Raw genomic sequence first — 22,062 nt, forward strand, 5'->3', positions numbered from 1 at the left:
CATCATCCAAGCCCTGAGCTACATTTGTCATGTTAAAAGGAACTGTGCTAGAAGTGAACTCTGTTGAGAATACCTCAAGCCCATAATTTGATCTGAACTATTTCAGGTGCTCATTCGGTATCTGAGGACAAGGGAGAGCAAAGAGGGGAGATTGCCACCAGCTACTGTGCGCAGCGTGTGCTGCACAGCGAATGAATGCTGCTCCAGAGGGTTCCTGGTCTTTCCCACACCTTCTTTGGCTGCTGACTACATGCACCATCTTAGACAAGTGATTGAATTTCTTTTGTCCCTAAAGGAAAAGGGTCATCATGACACTTCACCTATCAAAGGCTGATCCAGAAAAGGAGCTACTTAATGGAAGAGGCAGTAGGGACAAGAAGCCAAGGGAACTTGATCCCCGGACAATCCTGCTTGTAGCACTCAAGGTAACCATGGACTTTCTCTTTCTTAGCCTCATCTGCAAGGTGCTGTACTGGTTAGATTTGACTTTCTCTAACTTTTCTTTCAGCTCTAAAATTCTATATTATATTTTCAGCATTTGGTATCCTTTCTAGTGTTGAGACATATCATTCTTACACTGGTCCCTATATTTCACTTATTTAAAAAAGATAAATTATATAGGACTACAATCCATGTCCAAGAATTCTTAATTATCATGATTATAAGAAGAAAGTTATATAAGTTATGTTTTTTTCTATAATGTTGATTTTACAAGTATCCCATTATAGCACAAGTTTTAGAGGGATTACATGATGCATTTTGGTCAATACATTACTACATTCCAGAGGCTTCTGAGTAGGAAGAGTAATGGCAGCCATTTGAGTCTATATCTCTCTACACATCCTTCCCCTAGAACCTGTAAGGTCATCAGGAAGCACAAGTTAAATCACAGGTGACCCATGCTATCAGCATTACTAAGAGGTAGAAAACATGCCAAGTAATTTATAAGCTTAAAACAAAGTACAACAGCAGCTAGTACATAGCAACAACTGCTATGAGCCTGTAAGAGCAGAGAGAAGGATAAGGAGGAGTTTAAGAGACTCCATGAAAAAGAGAGAGAAAGAGAGAGAGCACAAGCTTAGGACATTGGCAAAACAGACAAAATCATTACAAGTGCCGAAATATGGAGCGCACCATCACCCACAGCCCTGGCCATAGTATAGGGGCTCGAAATCAAGCAAAATCTGAAGTGGCAATTTCAGACAAGTGTCATTTCCATAAGAGACGAAAGTAAATTGAGAATGGATTATGTCCCTCACACACAGCAGTGAAAGGAAAGAAGGAAGAGGGGGAATTAAGGGTTCAGCAGCCAGGAAAGAAAAACAAGACAGGCAAATCCTATCTTCCCCCCTTCCTCTCTCTACCACCATCATCATCCATTTACAAACTGTATTTCACAAACGGACAGGAAAGAGTGCTCTTGAAATAGTAACCCAGTCCATAAAATGCCAAGGAATGGGGGAAAAAAATTAAACTCCTATTAAAACTCCTGTAGGAAAAACACATGAAAATGCAAGTACAAACGTTCCAGCTGGATAAAAGTTCCCATCAAGTAACCAACCACAAAACAAAGGAAAATCACAAGACAACAAACACTCCAAGTTGTACTGAGTGTCCTCAACAAGCATTTGGAGATACACACATGTGACATGCACACATGGGCACAGCTCCTGGAATCATAAATTTAAAACTAAGAAATGGACAAAGAAAATAACACCCAACAATAACTTCAAAACAGGGGCAAATGTAATAAACACTGACCAATGTCAAAGAAATTGAATAAATCTTTATTTAAATTACAAATAGTGAAATTATAAATTATAAATTGTGAAAAGGGGAATAGATTTAAATGAAAATTTAAAAAGAGAAATTGAATAAATCATAGAAAACATGTAAGAAAACAAAAATTGAATACAGAAAATAAAAAGATCAGAGTTAAAAGAAGACAGGAAGTTTTAATATATGTATAACATTTATATAGAAGGAAAAAGAACTAGAATTGTTAAAACAGTTTGAAAAAGAATGATAAAGTAAGAGAATCTACCCACCCAACTCAAGACTTACCATATGGCTGCAGTAATCATAACTGTGTGGTATTTGTGGAGAAATTAATACACAGATCAATAGAACAAAACAGAGAACCCATAAATAGACCCACGCAAGTATGCCCAACTGATTTTTGACGCAAATGCAAAAGCAATTCAATGAAGGAAAAACAGACTTAATGAGTAATGCTGGAGTAACTGGATATCCACAGGCAAAAATAAAATGAACCTCAGTCTAAGTCTCATACCTTACACACAAATTAAATGTAAAAGGTAAAATTGTAAAGCTTTTAGAAAATAACATGAAAGAAAATTTTTAAGATATGTGGCTAGAAAAGAGTTCTTAGACTTGATACCAAAAGTACAATGTATAAATGAAAACTGATAAATTAGATGATCTAAATTAAAAACTTTTGTTCTGCAAATCACCTTATTAAGGGGATAAAAAGATAAGCTACAGAGAGGGAAAAAATATTTGCAAACCATATATCAAACAAAGTATAGTATCCAGAATCTATAAAGAACTCCCAAAATTCAGTAATTAAAAAAAATGAGCAAAAGACATGAAGAGACATTTCACCAAATAGGTAAACAGATGACAAATAATCACATGAAATGATGGTCAACATCATTAGCAGTTAGGGAGATGCTAATTAAAACCACAATGCAATATTACTGCATTTCCATTAGACTGACTAAAATGACAAATAGTGACAATACCAAGTGCTGACAAAGATATGGGAAAAATGGACCACTTATACATTGCTGGTGGGAATGTAAGTGTACACCCTCTCTAGAAACCAGTTGGACAGTTTTTAAATAAACTTAATATGTAACTCATGTGCAATCTTGGACATCTTTTTCCAGATAAGTGAAAATTATATTCATACAAAAACCTGTACATGAGTATGTATAGCAACACTGACTTCCTGGCTCTCATTGTTCTCTTTCTTTTTAAATTTTTTTAAATCCTCACTCGAGGATATATTTATTGATTTTAGAGAGAGAAGAAGGGGGAGAGAGAGAGAGAGAGAGAGACATTTATATGTAAAACATTGGTTGCTTCCCAAATGCACCCCAACTAAGAATCAAACCCACAACCTAGGCATGTGCCCTGACCAGGAATTGAACCCACAGTCTTTTGGTGTATGGGACCACTCTCCAACCAACTGATCCACCCAACCAGGGCTGTTCTCATTCTTTTTAAAAAATTATTTTTACTAGTGGTAATATATGCATAATATAAAACTTTCAAACTTACCCCTTTTTAAGTGTACAATTCAGTGGCAGCAAGTACAGTACATTCATATTTCTGTGCAACCATTACCACCAACCATCTCCAGAACTCTTTATCTTGCAAAACAGAAACTCTATGCCCATTAAATAACAACTCCGATAACTCTCTAACCCTTGGAAACCACCATTCTACTTCCTGCCTTTCTGACAGAGGAAAAATGAATGAGCCCCAGAAACTCCCTTGCCTAAGGTCTGGGGTTCAGAAAACCTAGCCACATCAGAGATCTTTCTGAAATCTTATCTAATTATGTCACACTCTTAATTAAAAATATGTTTTTCTGTCTTTCTGTCTGCTCATCAAATAACACAGCAATACCACCTATATAAAGCAGAAACTTACAGGAGATAAAAGGAGAAATAGACAAACATCAAAATAATAGGAAAGTAAGACACTGCTCTCAATATAGAAAAAATAAAGTAGATAAAAATAAGAAGAAGAAAAATTATATAAGACTTATAAAACAAATCAGTTAAATGTTATGGCTATATATCAAACTTCACACACTGATAATAAAGAATCAATCTTAGTGTACATAATTAATCATCAAACTTTATTAAAATGTATTAGGCCATAAATAAAATCTCAGTAAAGTTCATGAAGTAGAAATATTATAAACAATGCTGTCTGATCACAGTAAATAAAAAAATAAAAATTTTAAAAGGCTTTCCATCTGGGGAAAAAGGCTATTAAATAACTTTGGGGAAAATAGGCAAATACAAACAGAAACTACAGAGTTTCTGGGGAAAAGTTAATAAAAATAGTACATATTTGGATTTATGGGATATGCAGCTTAGACACCTGGATCAATAAAAATGAAATAAAAAATAAATTCAGTTCTCAATACAAAAGTGAGGAAAATAACAAAAGAAGACAAAAGAAAGCATAATAAAATGGTCAAAAGACAAACTGACTACTCACAGAAAAAATATTAAAATAGCCCTTGAACATATGAAAAGATATTTAACTTTTAATAAGATAAATGCAAATTAAAACAATGTTGGGATACCATGTCTCAGTGATCAGATTAGCAAAAATCCAAAAGCTTAACCATGCATTGTGGGGCAGAGGGTGGGGAACTGGTTCTCCCACATAGTACTGGGGGAAATGAAACTGATGCAACCTCCACAGAGGGGAAGTTGGCAACATCTCACAAGAAAATGCAGTTTTCCACTTCTAAAGAACAGAATTAGGCCAAGCAATACACATTGAAGATAAAGAGGTATCATATATGGAACCCACTCTAAACTGGTTCAGAAAAAAATAATGAGGGAAGATGGAGGGGGAAAGAGCGAGAGAGAATAACAAAGCAAATATGGCAAAGTTAATATTAAGCACTGATAAACATAGATTTAGTATACAGGAATACTTCACTCTTCTTGCAATTTTTCTTTATGCATGAAATCATTTCAAAATAAATGTTTTAAAATAGAAAAATCCTATGTAGTAAACTTATTTTTATAGAATAATTAGAGATAAAGCCATTTATTTAAAAAATTTTTCTGAAGAAATGGAAAGTTGCTCTATAACTGAATTATTTAAATATCTTTGTATTTACTGATTATTAATACTTTGTGCATAAAAATGTAATTTAAAGTTACTGACTAGGGATTCTAGTAAAATCAGCATTGGACTCAAATATGGAAGGACCCTGATCTACTATTATCCAACATAACTTGTAGAAAAGATCACTTTCCTCATGCCTTGATTTTTGCATCTTCATGATAGAAACAGACTACCCACATTACAGGATTATAGTGAAGATCAAAACAATGATATGCATCAAAGCAGTCTTAAGATGCAAACATGTTTCAGATATGTACGTTGCAAGCACAGCCTCTTGATTAATGACTTTCACCGTCTTCAAAAAATTACTTTTCTCCTAGACTGTATTTTCTAGAGACCATATATTCAGTCCCAGCCTACAAGTATGTAAGAGATAAAACATGTATGTTAAAGGATAAGAAATCAACATTCCAACTGCAAAAAGAAATCTGTTGATTGGCCAGTTACCTCAACACTAGGCCTTTCTTCCAAAAACTCTGATTTTCAAAGCTAAAATGCACTCTGGCACCAACAATTGTTACCACCTAAACTTTGATTGAAAGTCCAAAGATCTGCTTTAAAAGGTATAAAGACAGTGAGAACTGTGATCCATCAGAATATACCTAAGAGCTACAGATGTTTCTCCATGATTGTTGGTGTATACACTATCTTCATGGAAAACAAAAGCATGTTCTAGGAGCTGTAGAATACCTGCTCTTCCTTTGAAAAGGTAACACTTTCCCTTATATTTAAGGCTATGGAACTGAATTATTTAATTTCCTATTTTAATTGGGTGCACCAATCAAGTGAAGAAAGTTAATTAATTTTGAAAATTAATTTTTGGTTAATTTTGCTAAAACCTGTTTTTCTTTAAAAAACTGGTTGTCATTTACAATGCTCTGCACCTTAAGTTACCCATATTTCTTATTTAAAATTTAATTTTCAAAGCAGACATTCATTTTGACAAATTAAAAAGTGAGTCAGGTGGAGGCTGCCCTGGTTCCCATGAACATGAAACCAAATGCTGCCCTCCAAAGGTAGGCTAAACCTGACAGGCAAAGAGCTTGGATGACTACCACAGTGACATCCATATACCCAGCGCCCCTTTGGGACACAGCTCATGAAAGGCTCATTCCTTCTAGAAGAGTCTAATACATCATCTGGTAAAAGGTCTGAACCATCATTTGGGGCTTTCTGTGCATCCAATGGGAGCTACTTACCATAATTCCTCCTATAACTTGTTCTAACAAGGCAATGTGTTAAGTGAGGTGAGAAGCACAGCCCCACCTTCCAGGTGTTCACATCAGGAGGAGTATAAATAGTTTTATAAATAAATAAAGCTATGTTAACAAATTATACCTTTAATACAAGTTAGGAAATGCCAAGGACCCAAAGAGAGAGAAAAACATTGTTTAGGAGTCCACAGAAGGGAATCATTACTCTGTCTTTTAACACCATGGTTGCTTATGAAGAGAAAATGAACTATAACTGCCTAAAAGGCAATTTACTATAGGATTTATGGGTGCTAACTAATATACATAACAATAACAATAACTATCATTATCAAATACTTGTTATGTGTTAGTCACTATGCTGAGATTCTATAGACATTATCTTATTAAATGCTAAAAACATCTTAAAAGTATTATCAATTCCTTTACAGATGCAGCAAGTGAAGCTCAAAAAAAAATTGCCCATTGTTATATGATTATGAAGTTTAACAGGAAGGATGCAATTCTAGATCCCTTGCTCTTTCCAGTACCACGGGCTCATCTAGATTTAGGTACTTACATAACAATGACGGCAGTGTCCCACCCTCCAAGCAGTAATGCATCCCAAGTCCCCAAGCATGTTTATCCAAAGCGGGCTTTTTCCAACCTCCACATTCCAGGAAACCATCCCCACACACCCTTGGGTGACCTCATCTCAACACTAAAGCATTCTTTACCCCAAGCACACCCACGGATATTCACGATTATACCCACAGATATTCCTTGTTTGATAAGTCACGAGCTTCATCCCTGCCACAACAGCTTGCTCCAGGCAGGTGCTCAGCATTCATCTAGATGTGGCAGAAACCACCCAACTCAGGAAAAATGCCAGATGTTCCAACAATAGATGTTACAGTTATCTATTTTTATTCTGGCAACTCATCAAGGTTTTTATCATTTTTAGCTGTAAAATGAAGAGAGAGACCCTCTTATGTATGGTAAAGTCCTGTTTTCCATGAAAAACTTTCACTCTCTCAAGCATGAGCAGCTTTCCTCTTGATTTGTGTCTGAACCATGAGAAAAAACATCACAGATGCAGACTGCATTGTACTAAGAACATATGCATGCTTTTAAATCACTTTTATCTTACTTTTTACTAATGTAACCCTGAAACATAAAATATGTTCTTTTTTTTTCATTCACTGTTATGGGAAGAACAGATGGTAAAAGGGTTAGATTAAAGTAATACAGCATGTCCATTAAAATAACCCCCACTGCTGGGCTGCTCCCTCAAACAGGAGTCATGTTTACTATAAAGAATGGCTTTGGCTTCCACACATTGGAAATTATGGGGATTGGGAGGGGGGTTCTCAAGGATAAATGTCAGGGTAAAAGAAAAACTAATGTCAGAATCAAATGCATTTTAAAATGACAATTATGCAAGATACTTCGCTAATCCAAGAGGCTGACCGAAAACACATGCTTATGATAATGTAACTGAGCAGCAGTCAAATACTAGAGTCCATTTCTAACCTCAGGAAACTACAGCATCTAGAAATCATAGCCACCTGAAACTACAGAGAGGATCTCAAATAGACATTACTTCTGTATGCCTGTATGCCTACTAATGGCACACAGAAATTTCTTTGTTGCCACTTCATTTCTAATTTATTGTCTTATTAATCAACAGCAAGAATAATTTTTACAGAATATATATAAGAATGGCTAAGTATAACATGATTTCTATATAAGACTCTCAAATACTTAGCTTTGGAAAAGAACGCTCATGAATTTTTTAATGAAATTCAGTTTAATGACAAACAGGTAAGCTAAAACAAATAAGCAAACAAACCTTCCTCAGGAAAACTGGAGATTGGAGAATGCATTTCAAAGAAAAAAAAATCTACCTGAGTCACACTCCAGAGTTTATGATGGTTTCACCAGAGGAACTAAGCAATAAATATTTCTATTTTACTATAAATAATTAGAAAGCAAATATTGACTCACAGTTCAATTATTAGAAACCTTATATATTTTGGTCATGTCTTCCTTCATTTTAGAAAATGGTATAAATTTTCAGCTTCTCAGAATCAATTTTTAAGAATGTGTTCACAAGATTTTTCACTCATTTTTCATTTCCTTCACTCAGAGTTCATTCTATTATTCATTGCGACATTGTTTTTAACTTTAATCCACATTTTAGTTATTTTTAGCTCAAAGAATATTCTAGTGAGAAATCTTTTATACCTGTAAAATCCCTGACGTATTTCATGAAATAGAAACATGGGAAGTTTTTTAACATGCTTTAAATGTGGTTTGAAATGTCATAAGCCTTCTCTTAATCCACCCCCCACAGTTACAAAAATGTTCCTGGGATTTGGTTCACTCATTTTTCTCACAGAAAAGTAACCACAGTCGACATCTCATTAGCTGTCAGAGTGATGTACAGCTGGAAGGGAATCAGCACTCGGACCAGAGGCTGGGTTTCCTCCAATGTAATTCTATAAGGAATCTCCTATAGAGGTCCATATGGAGAGAGCTGTTCCCAAACCATGAAATCCACGATTCACATCCTTTTGGAAATCCAAAGGTAAAGTCCTAAAGGCTTGCTGGAATTTTCATTGCACTGAAGAGTTGAGACAGGTAATAAACACAGAATAAATATTTAGATAAGCTTTTTAGTGCCCTGACATACACAGCTATAAATGATCAAGACTATCCTAACTTAATACAGATAATACAGACATAGCGCTAACCCATTGGGTAAATCCTGGGTTTCCAGGAGCAGTAGCTGGTTTTTATGGTAATCTTCTTCTCTTATGCGCTTCCGGCATTAGCCAGATCCACTTCCATCCTTTCCCTGATCCTCTCACTCTGATTTTTCACATATAAATGGCAGATTAGATGGGCTTGGATTAGATGTGTACAGGTGGTACCACCTGCTCCAGTGCCTTACTGCAGCTTTGTTTGGTGGTCCACTGGTTAATTCTGGGTCTGGACAAAGGACGGGCTGCCCAGGGAGCTCTTTGGCAGTGTCCTGTGATGGGCTAACAGATTGGCAGGCATATTACTGGCCTTCTGCACACTGAAAGAGATCTACTGGATTTGCACTTTTGTGAAGAGAAATTGAAGTTCAGAGTCCTTTACTGAGCTAATCAATGTCTGTAAGTGGAAGGATGGATCCTTTTCTTCTAAGCCAACCTCAGTAAAATAGTAAGGAAAACTATCATAACTATCTATTAAACAATATACATCAGAACCTTGACCTTCAAACACAGCAATTCGATGCACTATAATGTGCCAAGGGGATTTCTTAAAAATCTGTGAAGGATGGAAGAGTTAAAGAAATCTAGATTTCTTAAAGATATCCAAATCCAACATTCTTAACTCCAGAAGCTTCCCATTATGAGTGTGTCGAATCGCACCAAGGACTGTCAAATAAGGCACTGCTCTCTTGAATTTTACTGTTTAGTTTTAACTAAATTTGATTTCATAGATTTTGTTAAAATAAACTTTCCTGGATACATTTTGATGGTGGGTTCAGCCATTCCTTCTTTGTTCCACTGGGCGGCAAAATCGTAAATCCCAGCCATCACTTCCATGAAGCTCGAAGCAGAGGCCTGCATTTGATTTGGCACAGCTGTTCCACCCGCTGCCCAATTTCTTTTTTGACACTACATCTCCCCCAGATCCAAACCATCCTGTGTTGTGGAATAGAGATGTGTTTAACATGAATTATGCCTTATGGCCAAGGGTCTGCGGGGATGCCAGGGGACGCTGCAGCTGCACTGTGGGGGGTGCGAAGGATTTAAGTGCAACAGGAAAGGTGTCCTCAGACAGAGGCCACAGCAGACTCAAGCTAGAGTGAGACCTTGTGTAGGGGTGAGGCTGAGGGGGTAGGCAGGGGTGAAGACGTAGCCTGGGTCAGCGTGTAGAGACTAGACCTCACTCTATAACCCGTAAGGAGCATCTGTGGGTTTTTTCAATAGGGCTGGAGAGTGATGAGAGGATACATGACACACGCGGTGTTTCAGAAAACGGACTCTGGCAGGACAGGTCAGAGAGCAGAGACACAGTTAGGAGAACGAGAATGTGGTTTGAATGTGGGGGGCTGTTCTGGAGAACCTGGAACCAGACAAAGGCAGTGAGGATGGTGCAGAGAGGAGCCAAAGGCCAAGAAACATCATGAAGGAACATGACCCTCAGGGCCTTTTAGGTCCCAAGGATCCCAAACCAAACCAAACAAAAAATATTTTAAGAGACTTTTCCATGTCCTGTAGAAATCTATCCCTCATAGAGCATAAAACTACTAAAGGTGTACTACAAAAATGTGTGTCACTTATTAAAAGAAGAATAAGACAGGGACCCAGAAAGCATGTACTGACCATGGGAACGGAGACCTGGAAGTAGGGACGTGCCTGTAAACACAGACTGTTCCTGAGGTGGAAGACAGAGCCAAACAGCATTTCTTGCACAGACACTCACATCGATGCAATTATTTTGTAATTTAAACACTCACACACAGAGCAAATATCAGCTATCCCATCTTTCCATTGTTGCACTGGAAATGACAGAGGGAACCTGAAGACTAGAAATCGCACTTTCAGATTGGATGGAGATGGTCCTCTGCCCCTTGAGTGTGAGTCACAGAGTGCTTGTTCATAGTTCTACTCTTGAAAGAGCCTGTAGCTTCTACCATAACTAATTCCTCCTCAGCACCTAGGTGTTCGGTTTGCACTGAAGGATTTGGCATTTGTGAAATCATCTCTAGGTTGGTTGTATATATATCTTTTGCCTCTTTACATAGGTTATAAATTCCTTAGTACCAGAATTTTCCTTCCTATGGTCTTTATACCTCTAAAGACAACTAAAGAGTATTCCCACTCTTTTCAATGTCTATATTTATTCAATCACTCCATTGACATTTAGTGAGGAAATATGTGGAAGACACCATATAAGATGCTGGAGCAGGTCAGAGGTAAAAATTAAATAGACATGGCTACTACCTTCAAAGAGATTGTAGGCCAAAAGATAAGATATGACACATCTAGAAGGTGATATATTATATATTATTTTCAATAGAGGCCAAAAAATATATAACTCATTTATATATCATGAAAGAGATAGCACTCAATCTGGGCCTCCAAAGAGGAAGAATTTTGAAAAATGCATGAGCTCAAGTATGGAGGTAGGGGAAGACAAGGCATTCAGCAAATAGTGAGCTGAGGGGTCTGACTGGGTTCGGGTAATTTAGGACCAAATTATAGGTGCTCTTGAGTGACAGCTAGGGCTGTGGAAGGTCTGCAATCACTGACATGATCTTTTAAGGTAAATCTGGGAAGCAGGGCAGACTAGAGAGAAAATTTCCCAAACTGGGGAGAAAAATAAGATGTGGTGCAATGTTCCACTGAGGGAGTTCTTAGGATACAGGCAATAGGAAAAGAAGGGTAAATGAGTGAAGAGAGAGAAGAACACAGCTGGGATATTGAGCATCAGTCTGGTCCTTGAAGGGGCACCCAAAGGGAACAGGACTTTATTAACCACCATCCCAGAGCCCCACTGCAAACCCTGCAAACAGGAATAAACTTGAACCCACTGATAACTCCCCATGGCATGCAGGTGTCTAGGCCTGGAGGTCATTCACTGTCAGCCCCCAACTCCCATCTCCAGACCTCTGCTGAAAGGGCAGGTCAACCCCCAACACACAGCATCATTGCCACCACTACATGCCTTTACTGCATATATACTCCACTGTTTGCATTCCCCATTTACATTTCTGTCTTCCCACTATACCTGTAAGCGCTCTGGGGCAAGGACTATATCCCCCAAACATCTCTTCAGTCCCATTTCTTTCTCCACCTACCCTATCACCTTCCTGGGCTCTGATTCATTTTTGCACTCATTTAGTGCATACTAAGGACTACTAACGACTTCTAAGGACTTCTGGGTACCTAGGGCAATCTGGTTATCAAGAGCAACATCTCCTATCCTAGTGGACCTTAGAATCCTCATTAACTGCCCCCCCCACCAGATTTCTTGCCTTCAGCTTCTCATTTTTGCTAAGTTTCATTCCACCTCCCTCATTTATGCCATTGCTTTTTTTTTTCTTCCTCTCATCGGTCTTTTCTTATTCAATAATGTCCTGCTACCTTACTTATAAATCTAATGTGACTAAATCTAGCCATCTGTTTATTTAAATTTTTGTGAGATTTGTTGTCATTGTATTCTCATTCTTGGAAATACATTTTTTTGTGATATATATCACACTATATGTTATAATAATATAGTTAGAATCAATGAAACAGTTTATATAGTTAAGATACGGGTAAACTAACAAAAAAGCAAATAGCCCTATTTCTAATCCACATACTAAGTTTATCTACTGCAAATATGGACTTTACCTTTGCTAATGTCTTTTTAAAATGTTAATATATCTGCTTTTATTTATTTGTTTTTAGAGAGAGGGGAAGGGAGGGAGAAAGAGAAACATTAGTGTGTGGCTGCCTATCATGCACCCCCTGCTGGGAATCTGGCCTGTAACCCAGGCATGTGCCCTGACCTGGAATCAAACCAGCGACCCTTTGTTTCGCAAGCCGGCACTCAGTCCACTAAGTCACACTATCCAGGGCCCTTCACTAATATCTTATACTATCAAGCTCCAAAGCAAAGTGAACGACAAAGAAATTTCCTATAGTGGCTTAGGGAGACTGCACCAGGAACCACCACTTTTGCCTCTCCCCTTTGATATTCCCTTCCATCTCATCACCCCTTCTACCCATCACACTTCCTAAAAAGTCACCTTTCTCTGTAGACCCGCTTAATCAGACTGCTCCTTTACCCTGCACATTCCCTCAGCAAGTTCATGTGTCCTTTACAGCAGACTTCAATTGCCTATTTCAAGCAAGGCACCCAGGTTCCTCCTGAAACTCATGTGCTGAGTGAGCACAGAGAAGCAGGGATAGTGACAGGTAAATTTGGGAGTCTAAGAAAGCTGATTAATGGGGAAGTGTGTGACCAGAGAGCAATCCCATAAAGTGATTGTGGAGAAAACCTGTTAGTAATCAGGGAAGAATGGGCACCAGGCAACAGCCCCTGGAAGCCTCTGTTTGCCCATCCGTATAATGTTTAACTCAGTGCAAGAGTTAGTCAAAACCAAAGCACAAATCTGTAACACAGATGTCTCACCTTATTGAGTAAAATGTTTTAACTTATGAAGATGATCTAGAAACACCATAGAGGTCCATTCTAATAATCTGATATTTCTATAGAAAAGGGAAACTAATCTCAAGTTCATACGTGATCAGAAAATATAAATAAGCCTGTATGTATTCTTGAGACTAGAGTATATTACAACGTACAGTGAAAGAATTTCTGAAAAGATAACCTCATTTTTTGTAGCATGTATTAATATTTTTCTTGTTAATAGTTAAGGGTTACATATTTTCATGTTACACACAAAACATGAAATGAAGGAAGGGATAACTATCCTGATAGCAGTAAAAGTACTACTATATATAAGAGAAAACTCTACTGGAGAAATTCTTGGTCCTTCTTTTCTCTGTGATTTATAAAGTCAGCATTGCAGCCACTGGTGTATTTTTGAGGCCAAACAAACCTTTGCAGAAAGAGAGTTTCTACATTTATCAACAGGAAGCCAGATTGCTGGAAATTAAAATTAAGAGGGTTCTGTGGGATTATTTAAAGCAACAGATGTGGAGTAAAACCTGCAAGTGTTGTAGTGTCTCTCTAACAAGTGATTAAATACTTTCAAATTTCAGAGGCATACACTGTCTCATGCATGCACTGTTGTTGCAGAATTATATAGTGGATTGGTTATTAGTGACTAGGGAAAAAACAAAAGGAGGGCATGATGAGGCAGTAAAACAAGAGGGTACATACTGTCTGTAATAAACATAACTATAAACATGCCAATCTGAGAAGTTTAAAAGGAAAGTGGAATCAGGAGGCAATTTATTCATGATCAACATGGTTAAATTATGGCAAGATAACTTCAATTGTATCAGAGAAGCTATGACTAGGTCCACAAAATAGGTGCAAGATATTTTAGCAATCACTACTAGCAGCTGCTAGAAATAAGGTCTGAGAAATAAATTCTATAATCAACATTTAAAATTCAACAGAATGATGAAAAACTAGGTTGCTATTTTCATGCAACCCAATAACAATGCAATACAACTGTCATAATGGGAAGATGGCCGCTATACAGCAGCAGAGTAGCTACCTTCAGAGTCTTCGGAATTAACTATAATATTTCTTACAACAACTTTTCTAAAACAAGTCCATTTTTACCTCCCTTATTACAAGTAATAGCTAGAGGTGCAACAGCGATTGAGTCATTCATTAAGTGACTCTAACAAAATCAAGTCTAAAATCATTCCCAAGGGCTCCCATACCAGAAGAGGACCTGAAAGCTCACCTGCCACTGCAGACAAACTGGGCGGTGGCAGTGAACTACAATTTGTGCATGTGTTGCATGTTCAAATCAGGTGTCGCAATAATTCCCAAAGGCACTGTTGCTGTTTGCCATTCATCAGACATCTGTTAGAAATTTTGATATATGTCCAATACATAATAGAGCAAAAAAAACACAAATAAATAATATTGATAGAATAATTGAAACACCATATTTATAACTAATAAAAGACATAAACCTGTTACCCTATGAGCTCAGTTTTGCTGTAGAAACTGCCTCTATAAAAATATGGTAAAAGTTTGCATGCTAAAAATAGGTAAACACTGAAATAACTAAAAAAAATCATCTTTATTTTTGAGAAAGGAGAAAGAACTATTTAAAATTAAATACAATTAAAAGCTTAATCATTCAGCAACTAAAAATTCATTTATCATGTGTCTATTAAGAATATATAAATGAAAATTCAGTACAAGTGTATAATTATCCACAAAAGTAAGCTTTAATTTTTACTAAACTATCGCTGACATACTATATATGAGTTTTATGTATACACTATAGTGATTGAGCATTTCTATTCCTTATGATGTTATCATAACAATATTAGTCTAGTAACTATTTGTCACCATAAAAGTTATTGCAATAATATTGGCTATTTTCCTATCCTGTATATTACATCCAGTGATTATATATATATATCACTGGAGGTTTATACCTGTTATTCCCCTTCACCTTTCTTATTACCTGTTACTCCCCTTCACCATCCTCCCACCACCCTCACATCTGGTAACCATCAGTTTGTTCCCTGTATCTATGAGTATGTTTCTGTTTTGTTTTATTTGTGTTTTGTTTTGTTTTGCTTTAAGATTCTACAGGTACCTGAACTTAGTATTTGTCTTCCTCTGTCTGACTTACTGCACTCAGCATTATACCAGCTAGCTTCATCCATATTGTTGCAAATGATAAAATTGTCTTCTTTTTATGGCTGAGTAATATTCCACTGTATAAAGACACCACATCATTATCCATTCATCTATTGATGGACACCTAGGTTACTTCTATATATTACTATTGTAAATAATGCTGCGATGAACATAGGGGTGCATGTATCTTTCGAAAAGGCAACCTACTGAATGGGAAGGGATATTTGCAAATGATACATCTATAAGGGGTTAATATCCAAACATACATAAAGAATTCATACAATTAACATCAAAAACACAAACAATTCTAATTTAAAAATGGCCAGAGAACCTGAACAGACACTTTCTTCAAAGAAGGCATATACAGATGGCCAACAGGCTTATAAAAAGATGTTCAATATCACTAACCATCAGGGAAATACAAATCCAAACCACAATGAGATATCACCTCACACCTGTCAGAATGGCTGTCATCAAAAAGACAAAAAATAACAAGTATTGTGTTAGTGGGGATGTGGATAAAAGGGAACCCTCATGCACTGTTGGTGGGATTGTAAATTGTTGCAGCCACTAAAAAAGACATTATAGAGGTTCTTCAAAAATTTAAAAATAGAACTCCCACACAAACCAGTAATTCTACTTCTGGGTATTTATCTGAAGAAGTGGTAAGTTTTAAAATATAATTTCAAAATAAATCTGTAATGGTCAAAATACATCTATAACAAAAAGAGGTGCAAGCAGCCAAAGACAGAAATTTACCCATTCTTCCTGTACAAGGCATTTTACTTCAGTAAAAACTAGTTCAGGCCCTTGCAGACCCACACCAGGACCAGCAAAATGAGCCTCCTAAGTAGTCTGCTTTGCTTCAAGCACATTAATGCTCATTTTCTGTTCAAAACATTTACTGGCTCTCCACAAAACCAACTCTAAACTCTTTGGCCAGCAGATAGTTAGCACCATTCAATGCTTCCAAACATGTCACCCCTAGTCCGTATCCACAGGGACTTACCCTCCCTCACTTCACCTCCAAGCCTAATCACACGAACAATGCATTCCTGCACCTCTTCGTAATCTTGGACATTCTGAAGTGTCCCTTCCTTTCCCTTATGTCCATATACCTGAATTCTACCCTCAAAACCAGATCACCTACAACACCTTCCCTAGCCATCAAGACTAGTAGCTGATACCACTCATAAAGCCCTTTGTATACACCATCACCTACACACTATGTATTGAAATAGATAACTTACCCCAACTGTACTGCAAATCTCAAGGACACTTCTCATGTCACTTCTTTATATTCAAGCACCTTTTATCCAACCCCTGCCCTCCTTTACCATGATGGCCAGCATAGCATCTTTCATAGCAGGTGCTCAGTTAGCATCTACTGAGTCCAAGACATAATGCATGAAAATGAAAACATGATATCCCTTAATAATAGACAGATAACATGAACCAAATAAGACTTTTGAGGACCTAAGTTATTTTTTTCTTTAACATTCCTGAGAATTTGGAATTCAAGATGATGGCACTAAGTTGTTGTCGTTTAGCCGAAACAGTGATGTGTTTGCCCTGGATGTCATGCTTTCCCAGTGTGTCCCCAGAGGATCCTCTGCTCCCCCCATGACAATTCACTGCCAATGCCTGTTCCCTTGTCTATTAGCAACCCATGTACTGGGAACTCGAGTAGTCAATGAGTTTCCCAGTGCCATGATTATCTGAAGTAAACACAATTAAAGAATAACCTTTACTAGATACTTAGATGTTAATAAACTTAATTCATGACTGTGTAATTTCAAATGAGACATATGACCAAAATTCTAAGAACTGCATTTATGTACATATTAACCACAAAAGTGAGCATAGTAATGTCAAGAGAAATGTCATGCAGACATATGTGTGTGCTTGTCAGTGATTTTTATACTCATAGAAAATTTCTAGAATAAAGTACAATTTTGGAAAGGGAAATGAGGGTATAAAAGGGATTTTTTTTACTTTCCACCATTCTGTATTACTTATTTTTAAACTATGGAACATATTTAACCTTCAAATTAACTCATTCTGCCCCCACATAAGAAGCAACCTAATGGCAGTTAAAACATTATTAAAAATGAGTAGTTATTCTACTGTTAGAGTAAACTAATAAAAATTTTAGACATTAAGAGCTGAGCATGAAAGAGAACATAAACAGTGAGGCCTTGGAAGTTTAGTGGGGAGATTTTGGTTTTGTGGCTTAATTTCTATATAATGGACAAACTCCTTCTTAACTTAGTACTTCCTAATTTAAATTCTTTCATCTGCATGTCCAACACTCCCATATATTTAACTATAGAATTACCAGAATATATGATCCATCCTTTCAAGTAGTAAAAGAGATAGTAAAACTTTTCCTAAGGTACAAGATACTAATAAGAAAAGCTTCTCAGACTTCAATAAAAATTCCCCCTCCACAGGGATTTTAACTAAATGCACATTATAAGTAAAGTATTCAGTCCTCATAACAGAAAGTATTCCCTGGAAAACATCTTTTGGTCTTTTGTGGGAGACTTTAAACCATGTGACCTAAGTCTCTTGGGGACTATGATCTACTCATCTTCTTACACAGAGCCACTAAAATAATCTAGCAAATAGTAGCTTCTTAGTGACCATTAGGTCAACAATGACATTTCCTCAAACAGTGTACACTTGTAGAAATCAACAGAATAATATGCTGTGATAAATTTGGAAATAATCATTTCTGTATGCCCTAGATGGTCATTTTTACATTAAAAATATACTGAAAACATAAATGCTAAAGACCACCTTGATCAAATGACTCCAAATCCAGTTTGGCTTTACACTAGCTCAGAAATCATCTCATGAGTTACTCTAGTAAACTGCAGGCAGTTCGATGTGATGTCCTGAAAGAGAAGGGTGGAGGTGAGTAGTCACAGGACATAGGAGACTGGGATTGGAACTGGGGATACCCAGCTCTGTCCTGCTCCCTTCACACTAGGAAAGAGTTGTGAACACAGCTTGGCATCATCTAGTTTCTGTATCTCAGTGACTGATCAGACAATAATTTTTTCCTTCCAAGAATCTGGACTCGTCTTTGTACTTTGCAGGGTTTCTGGAATGCCTTCTCTGGGTCTCATCAGCTCACCATCTTGCAAAGATGAGAAGAGTTACTTTTCCTACCACTCCTGCCATCTGGAAGGCCCTCTCTGTTTCACTCCTCCCCATTAAAAGCCCATCTGTGCTCAAATCTCATGATGAAATACATCCTTGGTCTTTTGCCTCCACTTCTTTAGTTTCCTTCGACTTCAGTTCCTATCCTAAGATTTGCTTCTTCTACATCAAGCTCTTCTCTTCCACATTTTGCTATGCTGGCTCCATCTTTCTAGTTATTCATTGGGGGGAATGATTTTGGGATCCATCTCCTCGAAATAACAAAGTTATGGTCATAATTACAAACTGAGACTTTCACAACCTTTATATAAAAGCAGTAAACCACAAGATCACATCAAATTTTTACTAGCATGGTTAATTTAAAGAAAGAACAGGAAAAAGAAAATAGTTTTAGAAAGCTTTCCAGATTTTTAGAAGTTTTAAATTAATTAGAACCAGGTAATTCATTTCAAACAGTCATCATACTTCCTCCATGACAAGGCCAAACCAGGTCACAAAAAAAGAAATTTGCAAAATGACAATGCACATACCTGAGGGTATGGGGAAGTCCTGGATTTTGACTTGGAACTGGAAAGTCTGGACTTGGCCCCCTTCCTGCTGTCAGGCATGGTAGGAGTGGAGCTGCTGGCATAGGGGAAGGTTGGTTTGGAGGCTGAGATCTGATCCAAGGAGAGTTGTAGCCCTTTGTACTCTGTGTCCCTGCAGGTGGGAGGACATAGCCCTTAGTCAGTCACCATGGGCAATGGAATTCATACATTCTCTCACCAGGAATCACAGCAATCTGTATTTGAAAAGGAAGCAAGCAGTAGTTGGCCATATAACTGGTTTCCACAAACACTGTGATTATTTTAGAAATGCCTAACATTTAACTAGTGTGTGTGAATGTAGCTGCCACCTATGCCACAACCAAGTTACATTATATGCTCATGAAAATGTTTTGATTAAAATTTTTTTCCTTATTTTTATAAGTAGAAATAAAAAACATAATTCAACCTCTCGAGCTTTTGTGTTCTCATTGGTGAGGTGGTTAAACAACCTTCTCTAAACGTTTCTTGTGTGGGGTGAACTCAAAAGACAGCTGGCCATCTGAATCTATCTGATTATTGGCCAGAAGAATGTCTTCTATCAACAGTTCCAAGATCAATAATTCTGATAAGCATTCCATATATTCTTATAGCTAGCCAACTAATGTAACCTGGTTTACAAGTAAGTTAAATATCCCTAACTAATTCAGTTACCTTAGGGTACATTTTATCACCAGTTCTTTGCATTCCTTCCTTCATTCGATAAATATTTATTAAGCTCCTAATATATACCAGATTTTGTGCTATGTGGTGCTGAAAGGGGAGTAAGAAATGTAAAGGCTCCACCCTTGTGCAGATTATAATCTATTTGGGAAAAATGGTAAACAAATAAAGAAGCGTACCTGCAGACTGAGAGGAAGGGGATAAAGTGTGTGTCTCAGAGAGTTCATTGCTCTCTGCACTGGAAGCCAAAAAGCCCCAAGCTCCAAGGCCAATTTGTAACCACCTCTAGCAAGTTCTTATGGCAGGTATTTTGTGCAACAAATTCCACTGGCTTCTGGTATTTTTCTTATAATATTTTTCCTTATATTATTTTTCCTTTTCTCTAATGGGTTCACCTTTTTAAAAATTTAATATGCATTTTACAACTCTTTGGATTAGGGTGGGTGTATGAAATATAATAAATTAATAGCATTATATATGAAAAAGTGACTCGCAGATTTCCATGGATCAGCAAATATTCATTCACGTTTCTTTCTTTCTCCCTATTTGTTCTTCTACAGGAAGATCAGGCAAAAGCAAAAGCATAATTCAGGCAAGGAGACCCTCAAGTAACTAGGAATAGAAACTAACTAAAATAGGTTTAATAATATCATTGCCACAAACTACAGTCTAGTGGTATATGTCAGCAAATTGCAATGGCTTCATAACAGATCATCCATCTACTCAGTGCAAGTAAAAAGAAAATCTCCTACGTAAGCAACCAAAATTTAGAAGGTGGACATGCACTTTGTCTTCCAGGTGTGGGCAGCCTGATCACGTCCCTGGTCTGCTTTCCCGCTCTAACCAACTCCTTCTGAGGACAACACACAACACAGACTCTGAGGCTCCTTCGTCAGAAATTCGATGCCCTCCAAAATGTGGAAATGGGGCTCCCACCTATATTTCTGACAATATTTCAAAATTTTCCTTCATTAGCCCCTCACTTCATCCAAAACAGTTCTCCCCAAACACCTTATACTTCCCTGACTCCCCCTCTCCCACAATACGTACCTATAAACTCCTTTTACAAAGAACTGTCTTAAATCCCACTTGCCCCTCTGGAGCCCTTCCTGACTGCTAACCCCAGTAATTCCTTCAATACATGTTCACTGAATGTCTCTGAGCAGACTCTGTTCTAGGGGCTGCAGAGACATCAATGACCAGAAGGAATAAGTCACTATCTTCATGAAGAAGGCACCAGGACCAGTTCCTGAGGGAAGTATGGATGGGACCAGAAATTATCTTTTTCTTCCTCTAACCTTAGTTTTCAAGTGATTAACTGTTATCTTTCCCAGTGGGTTCTAAGTTCTTAGAGGACAAGAATCAAGAGCTACTTTGTTGTATTCCAATGCTATTTGTACAATATTTCACATAGATGGAAGAGGGAAAAGACACAGTTGCAAATAAGAAAGAATTGTTTACCCCCAATCACTACTAGTAACTTGCAACCCAACAGCTTTTCTCTGTGGCAAGAGATCCTTGTGGCTATAAGTCCCCTCCCCTACTTGCCCTGAGGTCACAAGTGTGTGACAGTAAGCCAGGGAAGATGGGCTCTGACAGTAGGTCTCCAACCAACACTAGGGCACCTTCTGTGTCAAATGGGGTCCTGTCCACTGTATATCAGAGCATCCATCCAGTCCTTGCCTGGCAAGACCTGGACTGACAACAAAAATCATGTATCACTGAAAATATGGCTAAATAATATTATTCACTCATTCCTAATGAAACATTTTAGCACAGGGACTTCATGGATGCAGGTAGAAAGTCAATAAGAATTCATTTTTTGTTGTCATTGCACACTTTCAGACTCCACAAGTATGCATCTCAACTAACTGAAAAAGGTTTTCCAAAATTTTTGCATAGCTTCCAATGACAGAGATGCTCCAGATTAAATAGGGTTAAATACCATTTTAAAACCATAAATGATTTGAAATTCTAAATATTCATATGAACACTAATAAATATAATTTATGCAAACACTCTTAATAAATTAATAAAAATGCTTAATGTTTTGAAACACATCGAAAACTACCAAAAAGAATCCACCACACCTTAGAGAGGCCATAAAGTCAGGTAGATGAGGGCTTGAGCCACTTTGTGTGTAACAACCCATTTAGATCTTGGTTTCCTCACACTCACTCATAGGGATGTGGTGAGGG

At 37.3% G+C, this 22,062-nt stretch overlaps 1 protein-coding gene across 2 annotated transcripts in view; it reads right to left on the reverse strand.

The window, feature by feature from the left end:
- Positions 1–22,062, reverse strand: part of SIM1 (SIM bHLH transcription factor 1) — a 70,428-nt gene that overhangs the window by 11,044 nt on the left and 37,322 nt on the right. For both annotated transcript variants that reach the window (XM_045844172.1, XM_045844173.1), the window contains exon 10: positions 19,148–19,316. In XM_045844172.1, coding sequence (XP_045700128.1) covers positions 19,148–19,316 — 169 coding nt within the window. The remainder of the gene's footprint in view (positions 1–19,147; positions 19,317–22,062) is intronic.

Source organism: Phyllostomus hastatus, unplaced genomic scaffold, assembly GCF_019186645.2.
Source record: "Phyllostomus hastatus isolate PE091 unplaced genomic scaffold, TTU_PhHast_1.1 phas_contig_40, whole genome shotgun sequence".
NCBI classification, from domain to species: domain Eukaryota; kingdom Metazoa; phylum Chordata; class Mammalia; order Chiroptera; family Phyllostomidae; genus Phyllostomus; species Phyllostomus hastatus.